This window comes from Dermacentor variabilis, chromosome 5 (genome assembly GCF_050947875.1).
Source record: "Dermacentor variabilis isolate Ectoservices chromosome 5, ASM5094787v1, whole genome shotgun sequence".
NCBI classification, from domain to species: Eukaryota; Metazoa; Arthropoda; class Arachnida; order Ixodida; family Ixodidae; genus Dermacentor; species Dermacentor variabilis.
In genome coordinates this window covers 136,609,730-136,628,866 of record NC_134572.1, presented here as the reverse complement: position 1 = coordinate 136,628,866, position 19,137 = coordinate 136,609,730, and the positions used below count along the sequence as shown (strand labels likewise).

Below are 19,137 nucleotides of genomic sequence, written 5' to 3'. Positions count from 1 at the left end.
CCTGGCTGGGGCAGGCATCGCGAAGCGGCCACCGCGAGGTGTGCACACAGAGAGGGTCTTCGGGCCTCGTCTCCCCGGGGCAGTGCCAAGGCGGCTGGGCCGAGGCGCGGGCCAAGCAAAAGAAAAGGGCCCCGGCGTCGCGCGATTGTGTCGGCGGCGCAAGCATTCGGCTGGCGGCGGCGGCGGCGTCGTCGAAATTCTTCGCCGGTTGCGTCCGAGGCTCGGCTCCGTTTATGGCCGCCGGTTCTCCTTCTTCCTGGTGGACGGCTGCCGCCGTCGCCGCCGCCGTGGATCGGTCGGAGACCTCCGATAGGCGAAGGCGTCCTCGGCATACCAATGAACCCCGGTCGCTGGCGGCAATCTCTCGCGCGCGCGCTATGCCTGCTCGCTCGCGCTGCCCACTCGTCACCCTGCAGAGGAGAGCGGCGGCTCCGCGAGGCCGCCGGCGTCTCCGTGCGGTGAGTGTGTGTGGTGTGTGCGTGTTTGCACACGCTTCGCGCTCGCAAGAGGTGAGGAGTTTAATGGTGACCAGCTGCGGCAGCACTCAGCGCGCTTGTTCTCGTTGCGCGTCCGTTGGGACACCTCCTCGCCCCTCGCGAACCCCCGCGTGGTATGTAGCTGTACCGTGTCGGTCACGTCGTTCGTCTCTGTATATCCCCCCCCCCCCCCACCCCTTATTCGGCAACTGCTGGCGGCTATAGAACAGAGCGCTTGTGCGCGCACGCAAACCTCGACCCGTTACCTGCTGCTCACGTTGGCGCAAGGGTGGACAGCGGGAAGATCGGGCGCGAATGAGCTCGCGTAATTTGCCAGGGGACACGCGAGTCCTTGGTGTGGGAGTCCGTACCTATAGCTGTTGAACAAACATTTGATGCGTGGAAGGATGGCGAAGGCCGCCTGTAGCGTAGGTCGCCGCGGGTACAGAGCCACTGATGGAGTGAGTGGGCGTGCGTTTCTTGTGTGTGTGTGTCCCAGCTCGCTATGTATACCGCCCACGGATCTTACAAAAGCGCCCTGCTCAACTGCCCCGGTGGCAAACGGCGCTGGTTTCGTTTGAAGGCCCGGGATCAAATCGCGAGTCTTTATTCGATTTCACCGAACACTGCCCAGCGGAAGTCAGTTGCCGCACATGACAACCGGACTAAGAGAGAAACATACGTAGTACATGCAGCGCTGTATATGCATGTATTGCGTGTGAGTCTGCCGCGTTGTCGAGCGCTACGAGTTACAAACTTGTCTCAACAGTATTTTCTAGTTAAATTTTGCCGCGTCTGCGACCTCTGTAAGTGACCATTGCGCTTGTCCGCAAAGGCCGCGGAGCAGCAGTAATTGACAATCGTGTTTTGCGCTAATGTATCCGAGCTCACGATCGACGCGGTCATTATTTCATGTGGGTCACGTGGTCATATCACGTGGTCGCAATAGCTGTGGTTCTGTTGAAAAGCGTCTTCTTGCGCTAAAGAATGGAAGTCCAATGAGCTACGGGTTTGCGGACTAGCGTGTTTGTCATGAGAGAGAGAAGTCACGAGGGAAAGATAGAGATGTCAACCAGGCTGACCCCGGTTGGCTATCCTGCACTAAGAAAGTAGACTGAAGGAGGCGAGAAATTGACGCTTTGCGCGCGGACATACACATAATGAAGTGCGCCAAACCCCTGGTTCGTGTCAAAGTGTCATGAAACACCATGCGCCTTCTGTTTGTCTTACAGTCATCGTCGTCATCGGTTCTCGCACCGCCTTCGCTAATGATCCGCTCGCCGACCACTGCATGCAAGATGGTGCATCTGCTATAGCTCCGTCATAGGAATATAAAAGCAAAAAAGCAAAAGGAAATTCTTTTTTTTTTTTTTTTTTTTGGCCGCGCTAGCTGCAGCCTCCAGACCGGACACTGGAACTTTTTTTGGCTTTCAAGGCTCGCACACGGCGAAACGTAAAACGTCGTAATCGGTGCTACGAACGTCTGCCGCATACCCCTCCCCCCCCTTTTTTTTTCTCCCCTTCTCCGTCGTCCGCGACACTTTGTCCAAACAAAATAGCCTTTCTTTCTGTGTTCTTGTTATATCTCTGTTTCGTCCACTTATGCGCTTGTGCCGCCACCAGCGCGCGTGCATTCGCCGTGTCCGGCAGAGCTGCTGTTTTTGCCGCGCAGCCAGGGGTAGCGAAAGAAAAGGGCGGGGGGGGGGGGGGGGGGGGACTATGCCTGCGGGGTTGTGTTTGAGGACGTTTCTTCGCAATCAGGTCTGCTGCGAGGCTTTGCCGGAAGAGGCGCGAACGTGAGTCCGTGCTCAAATTGCCCCTGATTCGACCGCGCTTGGTTGGGGACGGTAGGCGGCGAGGGGAGCGACTGATCTCGCTCCTTGGTGCGGATTGTCAGCTTTGTGCCTTCGTCTTGCCTCTGTTGTGCTCCTGTTTGTAGGCGTGTGCCGGGATTTGGAGAAAAGCGCATGCTGCTACAGGGGAGGAAGTGTAAGAAGATGTGGAGAGGCTAGGGATACAAAAAGAAGAGGAAAGCAAAGTTGTGTAAGACCGGCAGTTGGTCAGTCCTCAGCCGCATACCGAAGGCCGGACGCGTTCAACACAAGGCCAGAAGCAATGCTACTGCATGGGAGCTCAGCACAAAACGCGCGAAGAAAGTTGGCCGGTGGGCAGTGGAGGGAATGCCTGAGGTTCCAAAGGGGCGCATTTAAATAAGAGTATACGGGCGAGGAGGTGTGCGCGTGGTCAGCGCTACAGTAAGAACGAAGTGGAATACGTGACTGAAGGCCAGATGTTGGCGTAACGGCGCTAGCCTTAGCTCGTGTTTGCACTGCGGATGGCTCCAGTCTTGCTGTCGTGTCTCCGAAGCTGGCGGTGTTAATTTCGATCGATCACTCTCGGCGACAGTTTCACTTTGCGTGACGTAACAACGGGTATCCTGCCAGCGCGCTCGAAGGCTACGCTTCGTTGAAGTTGAAGTAAGGCTTACAGGATGGGAATGCGTGCGTCGTCCTTTTCGTTAAGTCCATTTCCACTCGCTTGCCCCGAGGCGCGCCAAAAATGTCCGCTACGATGAACGGCCAAAAATGCGAACCCGGTTCTGCTAGTGCTTTTTTTTAACTTCACAGTTTCGGACCGATCAGCAACCGGTAAATTTGGCAGGAACGCAGTATATTCTCTGCCTCGACGTCGCATATTGTCCAGGATGCGGTAAATAGCGCTTTGACTTGCCTAGCTTATACCACGGCTTCGCCGTCGCATGCTGTATACGTACTGTATGCGCTGAATGTGTCAGGTGAATAGTGTCTTGACGCCGGACGCGGAGATTCATGGGAACTTGCGCATGTACGCGAAGATGTTATCGCCCATCAGAATCTCGCACCCGTTCTGCCATCGGCGGCTGGCCTGAGAGGCCTCTTCTTGCCTCGTTGTCCTTATGCCGAACGCGTCTCCGCAGCCGAGTCGCCGCGGCGCTATACAGCGGCAGCCTGCTTTTGCGTTCTTGTTCCGCCGTGCCGCCGCATTCAGATCAACGGAGATAAGAACTTCGCATTTTTCCTCGCCTTTCGAACGCTTGCATTGATTACGCCGCTGCGTTCGCAATAGCTCTATGCAGTGAGCTATTCAGCCACACGGTAATGCGTGTGGCACGTTGTGCCTGCGATGTCGGAAGCGAGGCACTGGAACGGCAGAACGCTTTGCGTTATCGACAGAATAGCCGCGACGAATTCCCGATAACGAGACGACGCAGTTGCAGCTTAATCGCGCTGCGAGAAAGTGCTTCGAATGGGGCTTTAGTTCAAATGAGTGAGGTAAGTAATAATACGAAACACGAAAAAAGGAGACTAACCTTTATAGCAGTCAACTGACGCAGATGGGCTGGGTGAGCGCCGTTTGGGCGACATGTGAGCCTCACAGCCCACTTGCGGCCTGAATGTCCAACGCGCCTGAATGTCCAACGAGACGGAATGTGCAATAGTGGACATTTCGTCTTGTTTCGGATCCTGGACCTTCGGTTTCGGTATCCGAATTCAGGATCCGAATCCTCATAGCCCGAGTGTCAGGTGTAGCTTGTGCCCTGTCTTTGCGGACTTCACAGACGTTTGATCTCGTCAGCTGACCATGAAGTGGAGAGGCTAGTGAAGGGCCTTCAAGCATAGATGACTAGTGATAGGCGCGCTAGAGCCAACCCTGCATGTACTTACGCCATGGCGGTAAGGAAAGCAAGATGCAACAGCGCGTGGTGACTCCCCCCCCCCCCCCCCCCCACATACACACGCACGCACACACCCAACGAAAACAAAATATACCAGGAGTGAAGTAAACAGGCTAGTCCTGCCACTTTGACATCTGCGACCGCGAAACCTTCGTGTGCCTCCACCGCGCTGACTTTTCTCTCCGGCTGCGTGGCTGTTCTCGCGCGTGCTCCCTTCTTCCGTAGTGCTTCGTCCCGGCGGCCTGCTTTGCCCCGGCGTCTGTATGGCCGCCATCATTATTGTTGTGGCCCTCTTCTCCCCCTTGGGCGTCTTCTTGTGTTGCGCATCAAAGGAGGGTGGAAGCGTTTCTTGCTTCCATTCCCCCTCCCACGCGCGCGGCGTAGTATAAAAGGCAGCTCAGAAAAGAAGAGCCTCTTTTCCGCCATTGTCCTCCTGGGTTTCGCTTTTACGACTCTGTGGGGGGACGGAGGAAGAGGAGAGAAGGCCGGCTACGGGCAGCCTCTTCTTTGGCGCCCACGCTCGCCGGACCGCTTTGGCGGCGGCCGGGGGGGAATCGCGAGTGCAAGCCGGCCTGTTTCGTTTCTCAGCCAAGCCGAAGCCAAGGCCCCGGGCGTTACGCTGCCCGTGCCAGACTGTGGCAGACCCGCGTTACCCAGCGCTTAAGCCGCCGGCGTGCGTCGCTTCCTCGCCCGCAGCTCGCACGACGCGCGCCGAGCAAGTAGCCAGCGGCCGCAAGGCAGCAGCGGCAGGTTCGCTTTTTTTTTTTTTTTTTTTTTTGCGTAAGCCGCGTTTCCTCATTCGGCCTACAGATGGCGGCAGCTGTACCGTTAGGTGCGGCAAAAAGCGGAGCGCCCGTTGTATGCGTACGCTCGGCTCAAAACGCGACGCATCACTACCGCTGTTCGATAGCCGCGTTGCTTGCACTTCCTAAGCACTGAAGTTCTCAACCACTTATGGGAGTTACTGGCGCAGTTTAGACTGTTACAAACTGCTATGGCCGTTTTCACGATCCGGTGGCGTTTTGTTTTCTGAGCCGGCTGGGCAAAGCTCAACTCCTTGGGGACAGACGTGTGACAACCACCGAGATTGTCATAGCTGAGTATCGATACGGCCCTGAGGGGCTGAGCGTGGTGCAGCCGTGGTCGACGTATTTTTCTTTCTGGTTTTCTGTTTCTTTTTCACATGTGGAGATATAAGGAGCAGGGTCGTTCAGGTGTAATATTTCTGAATCTACTCGAACACGAATATTCTATAAGAACGACCATCTAATATCGAATAGAATGTAGAATATATATTTTTCTCCCATTTCCAAAACGACATTGAAAATGAAGTTCGCGTGCAATCGCTTGGCGAAAAGAAAATCTGGCTTGTGTACAATATTTGATACGTGCATGTAATACCATTCGCAGTTAGACGTCAGGACAACCGAAGAGCTTGCAAATTAAAAAAAGGAACCGCTTTCAATTAACGGGGGCATCTTAGCAACGACACAAGACCAACACGTCACCAGATATGCGTACAGTGTTGTGTTAATTGAAGAGGAGCAGTGTGACAGTGATACCATTACAGCACCTAACATTGTTTTAAGGGTGTGCAAAGCTGGTGAGACTGACAAAATAATAAATCTAAACAAATTCGTTTATCGGGTTGCTCGACAAATGCGAGCCATTCCTGTTGAATGACTGGCGATTATTGAGCAGTAGTTCGCTGTTGCAGCAAGAACCACAGCTCTCCTGTAGCAGAATCATTCGAAAAAGTCACTAATTGGATCGTTCTGTCTACCGCGAGACTCCAATAGGTGTTGTTATCCGTTACTTATAAGAAATAAACGAATATTCGACAACTTCGAAAAGTGAATTCCTGAATCGAATACGAATCGAATAGCAGCTGGGACTATTCGGTCCGTAATCCGTATTCGAAACTTCGAACACTCGCACACCTCTAATAACAAACGTTTGGCGCAAGCGAATTGTGTTCGCACTTGCATAAATATACATGGCGCGCCACTGTTGTCTACTTAATTGAAAAAAAAAAATAAGAAAGAAAGAATAGTTACGTTCTATAGTGCTAGCATCCGAACACAGGCGCATAGGAAGGTAACATCATTAAAAAGGAGCAATAAGAAAAGGAAACATAAACAGACCAAGCATCTGCATCTACATCTAGTTGAATGATAGCCGTCGTGCACAGATGCACACGGACATGTAGTCATGCAAGTTCTTATTCTTTCCGCGAAAAGTAAAACACGCGCATACCAAGATATGCGTTGGTCACTTTGCAGCGGGAGGTACTGATAGGTGTGTGTGTGTGTGTGTGTGTGTGTGTGTGTGTGTGTGTGTGTGTGTGTGTGTGTGTGTGTGTGTGTGTGTGTGTGTGTGTGTGTGTGTGTGTGTGTGTGTGTGTGTGTGTGTGTGTGTGTGTGTGCGTGTGTGTGTGTGGCAGCGAGAGAGAGAATGAAGGCCAGAAATGTATGCATATTTCGCGCAAGGCAAAAATCATTCCTTATTCGAGTATACATGCATAACATGCGCGTTCCGTGCAGGTGCATCGCTGCATTAGCGCTGCGCGTCCGTACATTTTCTTCTCTCCCACGGTTCGGCTACACACAGCAGAAGCGACAGCCAAGCCATGCAGGTGTAGTCAGAGAGAGACAGTGTGATCATGCGTGGCAGCGATTTCGGGATTGCTCGAACTTGGCCTGTGTTTTTCGAGCGAAGCGTCGGTGTACATGTTGTGTGCGTGTGAAACTATGTAGAGCACTTTTTTTCTCCCACCTCGCGTGCTTATCATGCGCGAGCGGGTAACCAGCTGCTCTCCGTCTCCATGTGATCGCCGTGGCTCAACGCATGCGCTACTCATCTGCGCGCATAAACGAGTACATCTCGAACGCCGTTACAACGAACCCCTTTACGCGGAATGAGTAGCATAACGAAGGTGTAGCAGCATGAACTGGCCACATTTCCATCTCACGCGTATATCGTAGGATCCAGTGCTATAACGAATAGCTTTACAAAGAACACGACTTTATTGCCGAAATAATATACACGTCGTTGGTTCACAATTTCGTGGTCACAATTATTGGTCATTTAGAACGACGTCACGCAGAAGCGCCCGCACGGACCCTCTGTTGTAACTTTGTGTCGGCAGTGTTGAAGTCTAGTCGATTACCCGAGAACAGTGACAAGGATTCGGCTTCGCGTATAATAGAGTGATCGCTTCAACCTGTTCGATTCGACTTCCTTGTGCTCTTGCGTGACTATCGGGACTGAGCACTATGTTGCCCTCAGCAATATCATATTGGCAGTAGTCAGTTAATCAAGCAGAGCGTACAGAAGAAAAAGACACACACACACACACGCACACGCACACATATTCACTTTTAAAAGTAAATATTTCAGAATGCTCGGAATAAAGTTTTATTTGCTGCATTAGACATGCTTATTTTGGCTTAGTGTTCTATGAAACGAGACTTTTATAACGAAGTAACCCATATAACGAAAAATATTAAGTGTCCTGTTCACTTCGTTTTAAAGGCGTCTGACCGCTAAAAAAAGAAAAAAAAGAAAGGGAGCGAGTTGAGGGGCGTCGCTTGTAGGGAGCATATTACGACAGAGTAATAGTGCCTTGTTCAATAGGAAAAAATAATTATTCATTTCCCCTATGGCCGCTCTTGGCTTGAGTGTATGCAGTGTCTGTCACCAAGTAGTTGCTTTTATCAAAAATGACGGCGCCTTCTTACCCTTATTGCTTTCGCATGTGCCTGCAATTGTTTATTTTGAAATGTTGTATACTAGTGTTGTTTACTTCTGTTCTATTAATAGAGAGTTACGGCAGACCAGGAATCCGGTCACGGTACAGCGCGCAGTACGGGTTTGGCGCATGCGCAGGTGAGTCGGAACCCGTTATGCGCATGCTCAGTAGCGCGGCCTCAGTGCCACGTATACCATACCGGGCCTGGATTACCGGTCTGCTATAAATCTCTAATATATTAGTAGAGCTTGTGTTCTCATGTGCGCATTTGTTGCCGTTAATGCATTACCTTGACGTCCGAGTTGCACACCGAAGCAGCACCGTTGACGGCGACGTCTTGTGACGCTATGTTCAACAAGGGCGCATAGAACTCTTACTGAAACGGGCGACTGCGTTAAAGCTGTACCTGGCGGCTTAAAGGCGCTGTCCATGAAGCTGACACAACCTCTTAAAAGGGATCCTTGCCTGTACCTCGCCCAGAAAGATATCGCAACGCAAGAACGGTCCTGAAGCATGCTAGTTGAACACATCGTGGCAATATAGTTGAACGCGCTGGCACTAGTACCACTGTAAACCGATGTACACCTTCAAAGGTACTTAAGGGTGCAGATTAATCTATAACTCACACCCTTACGCCTGTAAGGGTGTGAGTTACAGCGTCCAGGTCCAGTGTTAAACGCAGGGACTAGTTCAGTGTAGAGGGTTCACGCCATGGCCTTCCGCTGTATCATAGAAGTCAAAGAGCCGCGCTTTATGCCGAGGGACTTTTGAGAGCCGACTGCACTTTTCATGCTCACGCGATTGAATCAACTAACGTGCCTGTCTTTCTTTTTTTTCTTTTTGTTCTCTGTGCGCGCAGTGCCGACGGTGAGCGAGTCGCTGACGGCCAACCCGCTGGAGTGGACGGGTAACGTGACGGTGCGCAAGAAGCGTAAGCCTTACTCCAAGTTCCAGACGCTGGAACTGGAGAAGGAGTTTCTCTTCAACGCGTACGTGTCCAAGCAGAAGCGCTGGGAACTGGCGCGCAACCTCAACCTTACCGAGCGCCAGGTGAAGATCTGGTTCCAGAACCGCCGCATGAAGAGCAAGAAGAACAGCCAGCGTCAGAACTCCGAGAACGCCGCCAACAGCCACCACAACGCCGCGGTCGTGGCGGCAAAGTAGCTGCTGGCCTGAGCAGACCTCCACCACCACCACCACCACCTCATCGTTCACAGCCACCACTTCCTCCTGATGCACACGGTCGGCTCCAGGGGGCGCGCATCGCCTACCGGCCGCCCCGCAGGGAAACGGGGGAAAAGCATGCCAAGCTTGTCCATTGTTGCTTTGCTGGAAGCCAAAGAACGCAGCTGCCTACCGGCAGTGAGCGCAGTATTTGGGACAAATTGGAGGCAACGCGTCATCTGTAGCGAGCTTAGTTACGGTGCGCATAAGACCTGCTTTACTGCCAACGCATTGTCTGCCGCGCATCCAGCGTCGGTGAAGTTTCAGCAGTTTTGTCGATGTCCGCACAGCGATGCGCAACAAAATAAATGAGAAACTTTTATTCGAATCATTCCTGAAGTCTGGTGCTCCACTTCCCTGATCTGGTTGTGCAGAAATCTCTGTACTCATAAGCTAAAAAAATAGGCTTATTACCTGTCTAAAGCACAGTGGAAAGACAGACGGAAAGAAAGTGACTGTTGAAGATTATCAGCTGATTGGATTTTTTATGCCGCTGGCGGCAGCGGTGCCCCATCGCTGTGTCCGGTGAACATGACACGAGGACAGCCCGCTGCATGCCCCTGCCTCCGTGGGTTCCTTCTTGAACTGTGCCCTGGCTAGCGCCCCTTCGACGCTGTACGAGGTGCCGCCGCCTCGTGAGTGCCACCCGTATATATAGGCTGCGGCGGCCAACCTTCTCCTATGGGAACCACACACACACACATACACATATAACCTTCGTGCAAGCACGAGTGCGCGACTGCTCTGCTGAGGACGGTCAACCTCGAGTCAGCGGGCGCCCGCGAGCGCAAGCGATGATCTCTCCCTTGTTCGGCGGCCGCCGCCAGGACCTTCGCCGACCTTCCGGACCAGCCGGCGGCGGTACTGTGGCTATAGACCGCTGTGCCATGGCTATATGTGTGACCTCCTCCTTATGATACCCTCGACACGGAGACTGCCGTGGAACTGTGCGGGACACGAGATGACGTCGTGCTTTCGGGAGGGTGGCCTTCGGTTCAACCCCGCCGCCCCTTGCCCCGGCACTTAGCGCGGGGTTGCGTCTTTCTGTGCGTGTTCAGTGCTTGTGTGTACATAAAGAGGTGTGCGCGCTACGTGGGGATCCCTCGGGAGCTTCACGTCGTCCCACACGGACGGCGTTTTTTTTTTTGTTTTTTCTTTCCCGAGGCGTCCGCCGCCAACAACGTGGTCGTCGTCGCCTTCGACGAGTCATCATCCCGCCACCCAAGTCTCAGCCACTACCTCCCTGCTCTCAACGCGCCCTCTCCCCCTCCTCCTCGCCCGTTGCTGCCGCTCCCGAGTGAGCCTCAACCGCCGTCTCTGTTGAGAACTGCGTGAGTCCGCTCTCCTCCTATAGAGTGCGCGCGAGGTTTGCTTGTTCATCAGACTTTCATAATGTGACTGAGTGTTCGTGCGTTGTTTTTTTATTTGTTTTCGTTCTTGGCGTCTTGTGGGAAAAAAAAATGAAGCGTGCGTTTCTGGTGAAGTCGTTCCTTGCGTGAACTATATGGTATATAACCACGCTGAGTCGATCTCGAGGCCTGAGGCGTGGCACCTTTCTTACGTGCAATCCCTGTGCAATACAGGGGCACACTTCAGTATTGCTAGAAGGACGCCTTCGTTTTGTGGAATGCAGGTGACCCAATTCGTGTCTGCCAAAATCTCTTACTGTGGTTAATCATTGTGGAGCCGTGCGGTTTCGCGAATTCAGAGATACAATTTTGTTTGCCGAACGCAGTTTAATAACCTGCGCTTCGGTACGTTAGCATTAGAGGTATACTCGCATTTCCGACTTTGTCGTATCCAACAAAGTCTTGTGCAGCGCCATTACTTCTATTTTAATTTCAATTCGCCCGGAGTAACGATGGCGCTTATGATGTGAAGTGCTCATTCAATATGCGCTGCAGCGACTGTACTAAGCTCATCTCGCCTGCTTTCGCAAGCTCCCTTAGCTCATATCTAAGAGGTACGTGCGAGATTTTGGTGGGACAACGTGCGCTTCATCATCCGTTTCCGATTATACCATCTCGTTACACGTGGTTCCTCAGTGAGTGTAGCCCGTGCTACCATAAGCTAGGGCGCTGTCATTCTTGAGCCGGAACGACACGATGCGCATGGCGCAAGTTGCATCTCTCGAACAAAGTAAGGCGTTCATGCGAGGATTGCGAGGAATCAAGGACGTCACTTTTCCTCCATGAACTGCAACTAAGATAAACAACATAATAAAAATAATAATAAACAAAAAGGGAACAAACAAGTGCCCGCAGTGCCTTCGCCCAGGCCTTTTGATCGCTCAGCGCTTTTTGTACGCGACGAATCGGCGAAGCGAGAGTTCAGCATGGTTCGACCCAGTCGCTCGTTTCGGGCGCTGTCAAGGGACTCTAGTCTGAGCACCCCTCCTGATCATCTTTCCATGTGTACAGACCGTGTGCGTGTACCGCGAATGTAGTTTATTATTAATATTATATTATATATAAATATAAATATAGTATATGTGGTGTAGTCTTTAGTCCTTCGGTGCCGTCGGGCTTACCTTTCTCCCCTTCCGCGCCTCAGGCGCATGGCTCGTGGACGCTGGCGAGGACCCCCCATCGCCCTTCCATCACTGTAATCTTAGACCCGCGGCAAGCTCCAGGCACTGGCATATACGTGTGAAGCTCTCCGCCACGCAGAAGTATTGTGACAATTGTGCAGCGATTCCCTACCATGGTTTAAAGACGTTGCGCATGCGCAGTTAGGTGCGAGGAGTTATCGCGAAACGCGCTATGTTTGGTGCACGCGGGAAGGCCGACCATTGCAAGATCTCAGTCTTGCCAGGAGAAGATGGCGTTTGTAAGCCGCGCAAGCAAACTTTAATGGATGGATTTGTAGCGCTCTACCGACAAGGGAGAGTGGAACGCACGAGGAAAACATTGCAGTGGCTGAGACAAACTTACCGACACTGGACAATCGTCTGGGATAAACGGAAATGCCCATACGCTCTCCTTATAGCTTAGAAGCTCGCGACGAGTGATAGAAAAAAAAAAAAAAAACGATAGGCACGATTGGTGTAAAGAAAAAAAAAAAAACAGGAACGCAGCGATTTGTTTGTTCGAACACGTCTGTTATGCTTTTCAAATCACATTTCCGCTCTGGACAACTCGGATCGCGTTGGTCGCGGTCCTTTGTAACTTCAGGCAAGAGTCAGAACAACAAGATCGAGAAATGAACTTCGTACTTTACATCTTCCACCGCTCCAATTTCTTCCTGGTAGATGGGGACTCGCGCGGAGCATCACGATATCGTCACCTGCTCGTTGCGCAAGAGAACGTGCACGTTTCGGCGCAGAGCGTTGTCGTGCGCCCTCCGTCTCACGTCCCGGAGCAGAAGCGAGGCCGAAGTCGTCGGCTAATGGGAGGAGCCGCCTCGGGCACCGCCGCTGCTGCAACGCGTCGAGGACGGTCGAAGCGCGGCTGCTCTCTCTCTCGCAAGTCCCGAACGCTCGCACCAGCGTCCCCCCCCCCTCCCCCCCCCCCCTATATCTGCGCAAGAACCAAGCGCCGTTGCATTGCACGGCAGCGTGGCGTATACCCCCCTCCCCGCTAGCAGCAGCAGCCGACAGCAGCTGCCAATCGAGCCGCTGCCATCCCCCGTGTCCCACCCGCGCCCTGCCTCTCCTTCCCAACCGTTCCCTGCGGGGGCAAGCAAGCCGGGTCGTTCTGCATGTGGGGCCTGGGCTGCTTTCGGCGTCGTGGTGGTGACGGCAGCGGCGTTAATGCGATTCCGGTCACGTCTCAGCCATCCTCCTCCTCCTTTCTCTCTCTGTATTCTTTGTCTTTCATTTTTGTTTTCTGTTTTCTTTCTTCCGCGGGCTCCCTCAGTGTTTGCATCCTGCGCGCAAGTAAATGCCTAAGCGATACCCGGGGCCAGCGTTGATCCCGCTTTGAGAGCTCTACGGCATACGAACGCTTGATTTAAGAGATAGGTTTCGTAACGAAAAGTTTCGTTACGTGACTGCGCGAGGAACCGTATGCGCAGTCCTTGAATGACGTCTCCCTCGACGCGTTGTGCAAGGTTGTCCTTGTTCCTCGATACAGGAAAATGGCAGCCTTTTGGGGTTCGGTTAAATTCCGCGCTAAATCACCCCTGTGGTGTAGGGCTAAGCTATGGCACCTTGTATCTCTCTAATGCGAAGTTTGCAGGTAGCGGTAACGTCTATCTAGCCTTTTCTGATCACGCGTGCGGGGGGCTTTCAATTTTCTGCATTTGTCGCTGTTGCTACCGAGTACAAACGAGCAACGTACGTCTGCCGCCGTGCAAATACACGCATAACAAACACGCCGGTTAATCGTATCACGTTTATCGTGGGTCTTATGTACTTGACTCCTACACGAGACCTCTCGCTGCCCCAGCTGACAGAGTGCAACGGGAAATTTTGCCGCGTTCGCGTGTAGGCTTGCGCTTGGGTGCTGCCTCGTTCCACTCGACAAGGGTCTGGGGTTCGTCTAACGAAATTCGTTGTCATCATACGCGGGAGGTCGTTTCGCGCGCATTACACAAATCATAGGGATGACCGTTCCCTTAGGCCTGGGCCGTAACTCGAGGCATCATCGACGCCTCTATGGGACGCCACCATCAAATGAGACAGAACGCCGGCTAGTGTTAAAGTCCTAAAAAGAGAGAGAGAGAGAAAATGGTGTTTCGATCTCCACACGAGAGCCGTCTCCATTACGGAGGACAATAAAGTGAGCGCTGTGTGACTTATGGTGTGAGAGCAGCTCCAATTAAGACTTCCATAATTCCTGTTCAAAGTTCGTGTAGTTGAACCGATGTGCACTGACTTTAGATAAAGACGCTGACTCAAATTTATTTCACTCTCAAGAACGCCTGCGCTCTTCCATTCTGTCGGTGACCAGTGATGTCAGCGTGTTCCACAAGAGCGCTGGTGCCCACTTGGTGCTCTTTTGTGTCGTTGTGATGCTCGCTAAGCTTTACGAACAGCCTTAAGAAATCTCCAATGACAAGGCTTCTGCGTCCTAAACGTCGATTTCTCAATTTTGTAATCTTGCTCGGCGTCTTCGTCCAGTTTCACCACGATTCCTCCTGACCTGAAGAAATTTCGTCACGCTATTAACTTCAACCATGACGTCACGCTTTGCAGCTCGCCGGTGCGGTGTGGATGGTTGTCGCAGTATGAAGCGTGGCAGTGCAATGCTATATGGGGATTGTACGAAGGCTGGCTATAGAGCATACTACACGTTCGTCATCGATCGATGGGCAGCTGGAAATGCACATCCGTGTTCTTGAGGACCGCGCAAGCGACACCAGACTTGTTGTACGCGTGGGTGTCTGACTTTCGTGACGTCACATTAAGCATCTGGCTTCCAAAAGCACGAAACCGCTGAGCTAGGAAGACGTCGACAGGAAAGGTGCGTGACGGTGCTTTGTTGCAGTTCTCGTCCATTCATTTCGCTCAACGCTGTTAGTTGGCGAAGTGAAAGCTTCCGCACACCACATCGCTGGTAACGTCGTATGACGTCACGGATGGCTACATCAAAATGACGTTCAGACAAACTTGGTGACGATCTAAGTGAATAGGAAGCGAATCGGGCAATTTCAGTTTGGACGGATATGCACCGAACTGTCAAGCAAGAGTGCAGGGAGCTATGAGACGCACTTAGCTGTGAGTACGCCTAATTCAGTTATGCCTAAGCTGTCGTCACGAGGCGAATACCGGCCAAATAATTCTTACCCAGAGGAAAGGTTTGACTTTTTTCCCGCCTTTATTGCGTTCCACCTCCTTCACGCCGTCTGTGTGCATTTCTAATACACTTATACCTACATGAGCCGTTAGACAACTGAGGCTGACGGGAACTAAATGAGCATTCATAGCTCGTCTGCGAGCCTCTTAGCGCATTGCAGGATAGGGCTTTCCAAATCCTTGCCGCAGCGCCATCTCTTGAAAGAAGTGGCAGCACCCTCTCAGTGCGTTGCTCTCGATCAGTCCTTAAGCCGTTGACGTAAAACGTGAGTCTTGTTTTTTTAACTCTAGTAGGTATACCACATTGCACGCAGATTCGGTTACACCGGTGACCCACCATATCGGAAGTCATCACGATAGGGCTCACGATACGGCCATTCGGCCATGCATTCAGAAGTGCGCGATTTAGGAATTAGACGTATGTACGTGTGAATGTGTGCTTGCAGTTTGCAGTATACAAAGCCCGTCGGCGATACCAAACCACCCTTAGCATTCAGCTTCCCTGCAGCGCTATGTTCCTGCTCTCCCTCGTAGAAGCTTTGGTTTGGTCGGGTATCACTCGGAAAACAAATCCAAGCGATTAGAACGCTTGCAACGCGGGGCCACCTATTCGCGAGGCGAGTGCCATGATAGGGGTCACTAACCTTGTCCAGTATGCCAGTGTCTGGAGCTTTCTTCTCAGTAGAAATGTGCTTCGAAAGTGCCAAAAAAAAAAAAACGAGATAAAGAAAGACGAAAGAATGCCACCCCACGGCGGGCTTGCCACGGCGGGACGATTTCTTTTTTGTGAACCGTTGTTATAGAGACACGCACGTGCTTCCTCAGTAACCGTGCATGTTCTTCTATAGTGTTCCGTGACAAACGATTGCCGTTAAGTGTCAGGGGCCATTTTCTTCTTCTTCTGATTTATTGCTGTGCCATACACAAGTAAGCGGTGGGATGCTGTCCGCGCCTCCTGGCCAAGTCGGTATTTACACAATTAACGAGAATGCGACGGTCGTTAATTTCAAGCTTGTTTACGCAGCCCGAATAACAAACGTTATCTGACTGTGCATTCTAATGAAAAACGGCGCTTTTCGCGCGTTCCGTGTCACACCAGCGGCGGGTGATACGACTGTAGCACCAGACGACATTGAAATGTAGACTTCGGTTTCATCAGAGAACGAGTGGCTTTTTATAGAAATATATCGGGCTAAATGTTTTTGTTGCCGCCACGTTATGCTGCTAATTCGCGGACTTTATATCTTCATAAGGTTTTCCCAACGTTCGGCGTTACTAGAGACTTAAATATTCAGTCACCGATGGTTTTCTAATTGTCATGTGAGGATGTGGAGTTTTCCTCGAAGCAGACATGAAACGAAACGTTACCTAGATGTTATAATTCACACATGTTGGTGACCGCGTTGCCGTTAAAACTATTGAGTCGTAACGGAACTGAAGAGAAAAAAGCTTCACTTACGTGCGGGCGACATGGGTGTCCAGAATTGTGTACTACTCTTTTTCTGTTCTTTTTTTTAATTATTGCCAGGGCCTCTCGCTTTCGCATTTATTTGCATCTGAATTTCAAAACATCATATGGCTTAGTCAAGTTAATAAAAAGGACAAGAACATGGAGCACTGCTTGATTGCGTGCATTTTATCTCAACGTCCATGTGTCACGTCAACCGTGCGCTTATACAGATTGGTTCCTGAGCCTTGCATCTGCCGCGACCCTTGTGTGTGTAATATAGCAAGTAACACATCGATGTAAATGCGCGGCACTTTATTTCTTGCTTTTGTTTTTCTTTTATTTCGTGAACGCCACACTCGTCTGTATAACCTGTGACTATAGCTTCTTTGTCTTACTTCGAGACACAGTACAAAAAAGTCCGTTGTTCGTTTTTCCCAGTTGCCATTTTTTTTTTTTTGAAGGTTGTAGTATTTATTTCCTGTGACATTTCGCGAAGGAAGCTGTGTGACCGCGTTCTTGGCATTGTTTCACTGTCTTTTCGCCTTCTCTCTTTGTTAACTCGCCGAATTCCTTTTCTTGTGCGTGCTTGTGTGTTTGTATGTGTGCGTAGTTTCCCACTGTGTGGAACGTGGCTCGCGGTGGCACCGGTTCAAGAAAAAGAGTTCTGAAGCATGCTGAATTTGTGACCGTTGTTCGAGCGTAGGCATGCGCTAGCTTTTTCCTGCCCACCAGCGACACTGATGTATTGGCCCGCAGAGCTGGCAAGCTGTCGCCAGCAGTCTACTTGGTGTCGATCCTTTTTAACCCTGTGCTTGCAACCCCCACTCCTGCCCTCACCCACCCCTCGTAAATTTGCTCGTTTGCGGTGTCCGTGTCGCGTTTTCTTTGCGGTGGCAAAGTGCTTTTAGGCGTGGCCTTAAACCTCTCGTCGAACGAATTAATCTTAGTCGCGTTTGCGTGTTCGGCTTTTTGCTGCTGACATGTCATATTCCTCTTTCTTTATTTTTTAAAGCTTTCACCACGCCCTGACGTTCCTATTCACATCCACTCCAAGCTATGAAAGTTCGACTCGTAACGCTTATCCGTAACGCATACGGATCTCGTAACGCTCGGCATCACGCGTGATCTTGCTTCCATTGTCTTTCACCACGAAATTTTATCGTTATGCCGTGCGCACCAGAAATTAAGGGGAAAAAAAGAAAGAGAGAGAGAGAGAGAGAGAGAAATAAAAACGGCAATCTTTGCTTAAACTTGTGCGATAAGTAATTTTCTAGTACCCAACTCAAGCTTTTCTCTGGTTGCTGATATCTTTCTTGGAGGAAGACAATACAAATATTATGAAAGAGGATAAAAAAATTATAAAGGTAAAGCTGGGCCACAAGGTGTACTGCTATTTTTGAGTGTCATACACATTCAATGCTATATTTTTTCATTTTATGTCCTGACTGTTACATTCGGTTGGGTGCACCGGCCACGATTAAGGACAAATGCTCCCCCCCCCCTTTTTTTTTCTTTTTTAAACGAAAGTGCTGAATTGCACCGAAAGGTTCTCTGGGCCAACTCGAGTGCTCTCTTCTTTCGATCAGATTACAAACGGCGCTTACATTTACTTCACACAAGAGAGCCAAGCCGATAAGCAATGCGGGCAGGAATTTACAATCGAGTTCATGTAAGCTCTTAACGGACCGAGCCGGACTGGCGTCTTCCAACAGGTTGGTCGACTTGCTTGTCCCGATTGGCAGGTGAGCGTCGAGTCGACTCGACCTCCGACTCGACACACTCTCGTCGGCGCTTGGTTTGACGAGTCTGCGGTGAACCGCGGTCGATCACTTTGCCAGCCGCAGCGAAAGTGTCAGGGCCGAGTCCCATAAGCCAGTGTCCTTTGCTCGTCAGTTCCTCTTGTGTCGCCACCTGGGGGTGGCCAGTGTTACCTCTGCGTGCCCTCCTCCCTTCAAAGTGTGCGTGCTCGTAGCTGACTCTTCGCTCTGTCTCGAAAGCATGAGGTGAAGTCACGTGAACGGTGTGACGACCTTGAGGGCCCGAGCCTCGAAAAGTGTTGTGCCACTAGGCTGCTGGCGCTACGCGCACAACTCCCCGAGCTATTCTAGTGCTCAGACGCCGGGCTGCGGCGCAGAAAAAAAAAAAGAAAGTTTGTCTCTGTGCCGCGTGTGTAAAATTTTGTTTCTTTCGTATTGTGTCCAAACTGTGCGTGTAAATGTGTGCGCATGAGTGTGTATGCGTGTGTGTATACAAGTGAGTGATGAAATAAACGGAGTCAACCCATGACGCTGTCGTTTTTCTGTCTTCGGATGTCCTACGGACGTTTGGTTACAAAAAAAATTACACACGGCGGAAGAAGAAAATAAAGCAAGTGGGAAAAAGTTCTTTATCTTGAAGCTATAATTGTGCATGCGTCTCGATGAAGGCATCATTGAGGTGTCTTGTAAGCTTGGCCAAGACAGGACACTATTGGCTACAGAACACTATTGCAGCGATAGTAGATTATTTTCAGTTACAGGCTTCGACCGAGGAGTAAATAATAAGAAATAATAACAAAGAATAACAAATAAACCTTGAACATAACTTTTTCTTCCTTTCTTTCTTTACGAACTTTAACATCAGGAAGGCAGCTGATTGAACATCGCTTTGCCGTTATGTCATACCTCATAGCTTCAAGGTATACGTGGCGCCTCCCAATAAGTACTATAGTTATTTTTCCGTCTAATCCTCGGGGAAGGCGGGAAAGGGGGGCGGGTGGTGGAGGGAGGACACTTACGCACCTGC

The 19,137-nt window shown here is 51.1% G+C and overlaps 1 protein-coding gene across 3 annotated transcripts in view; it reads left to right on the top strand.

The window, feature by feature from the left end:
- The window catches only part of LOC142583180 (uncharacterized), a 75,473-nt gene extending 56,834 nt beyond the window's left edge, over positions 1 to 18,639 (top strand). For 2 of the 3 annotated variants that reach the window (XM_075693534.1, XM_075693533.1), the window contains exons 3-4: positions 8,014 to 8,079; positions 8,802 to 18,639. In XM_075693534.1, coding sequence (XP_075549649.1) covers positions 8,014 to 8,079; positions 8,802 to 9,106 — 371 coding nt within the window. In that variant the 3' untranslated portion in view covers positions 9,107 to 18,639. The remainder of the gene's footprint in view (positions 1 to 8,013; positions 8,080 to 8,801) is intronic. The other variant, XM_075693535.1, reaches the window with a different exon arrangement.
- The last annotated feature ends 498 nt before the right edge of the window (positions 18,640 to 19,137 follow it).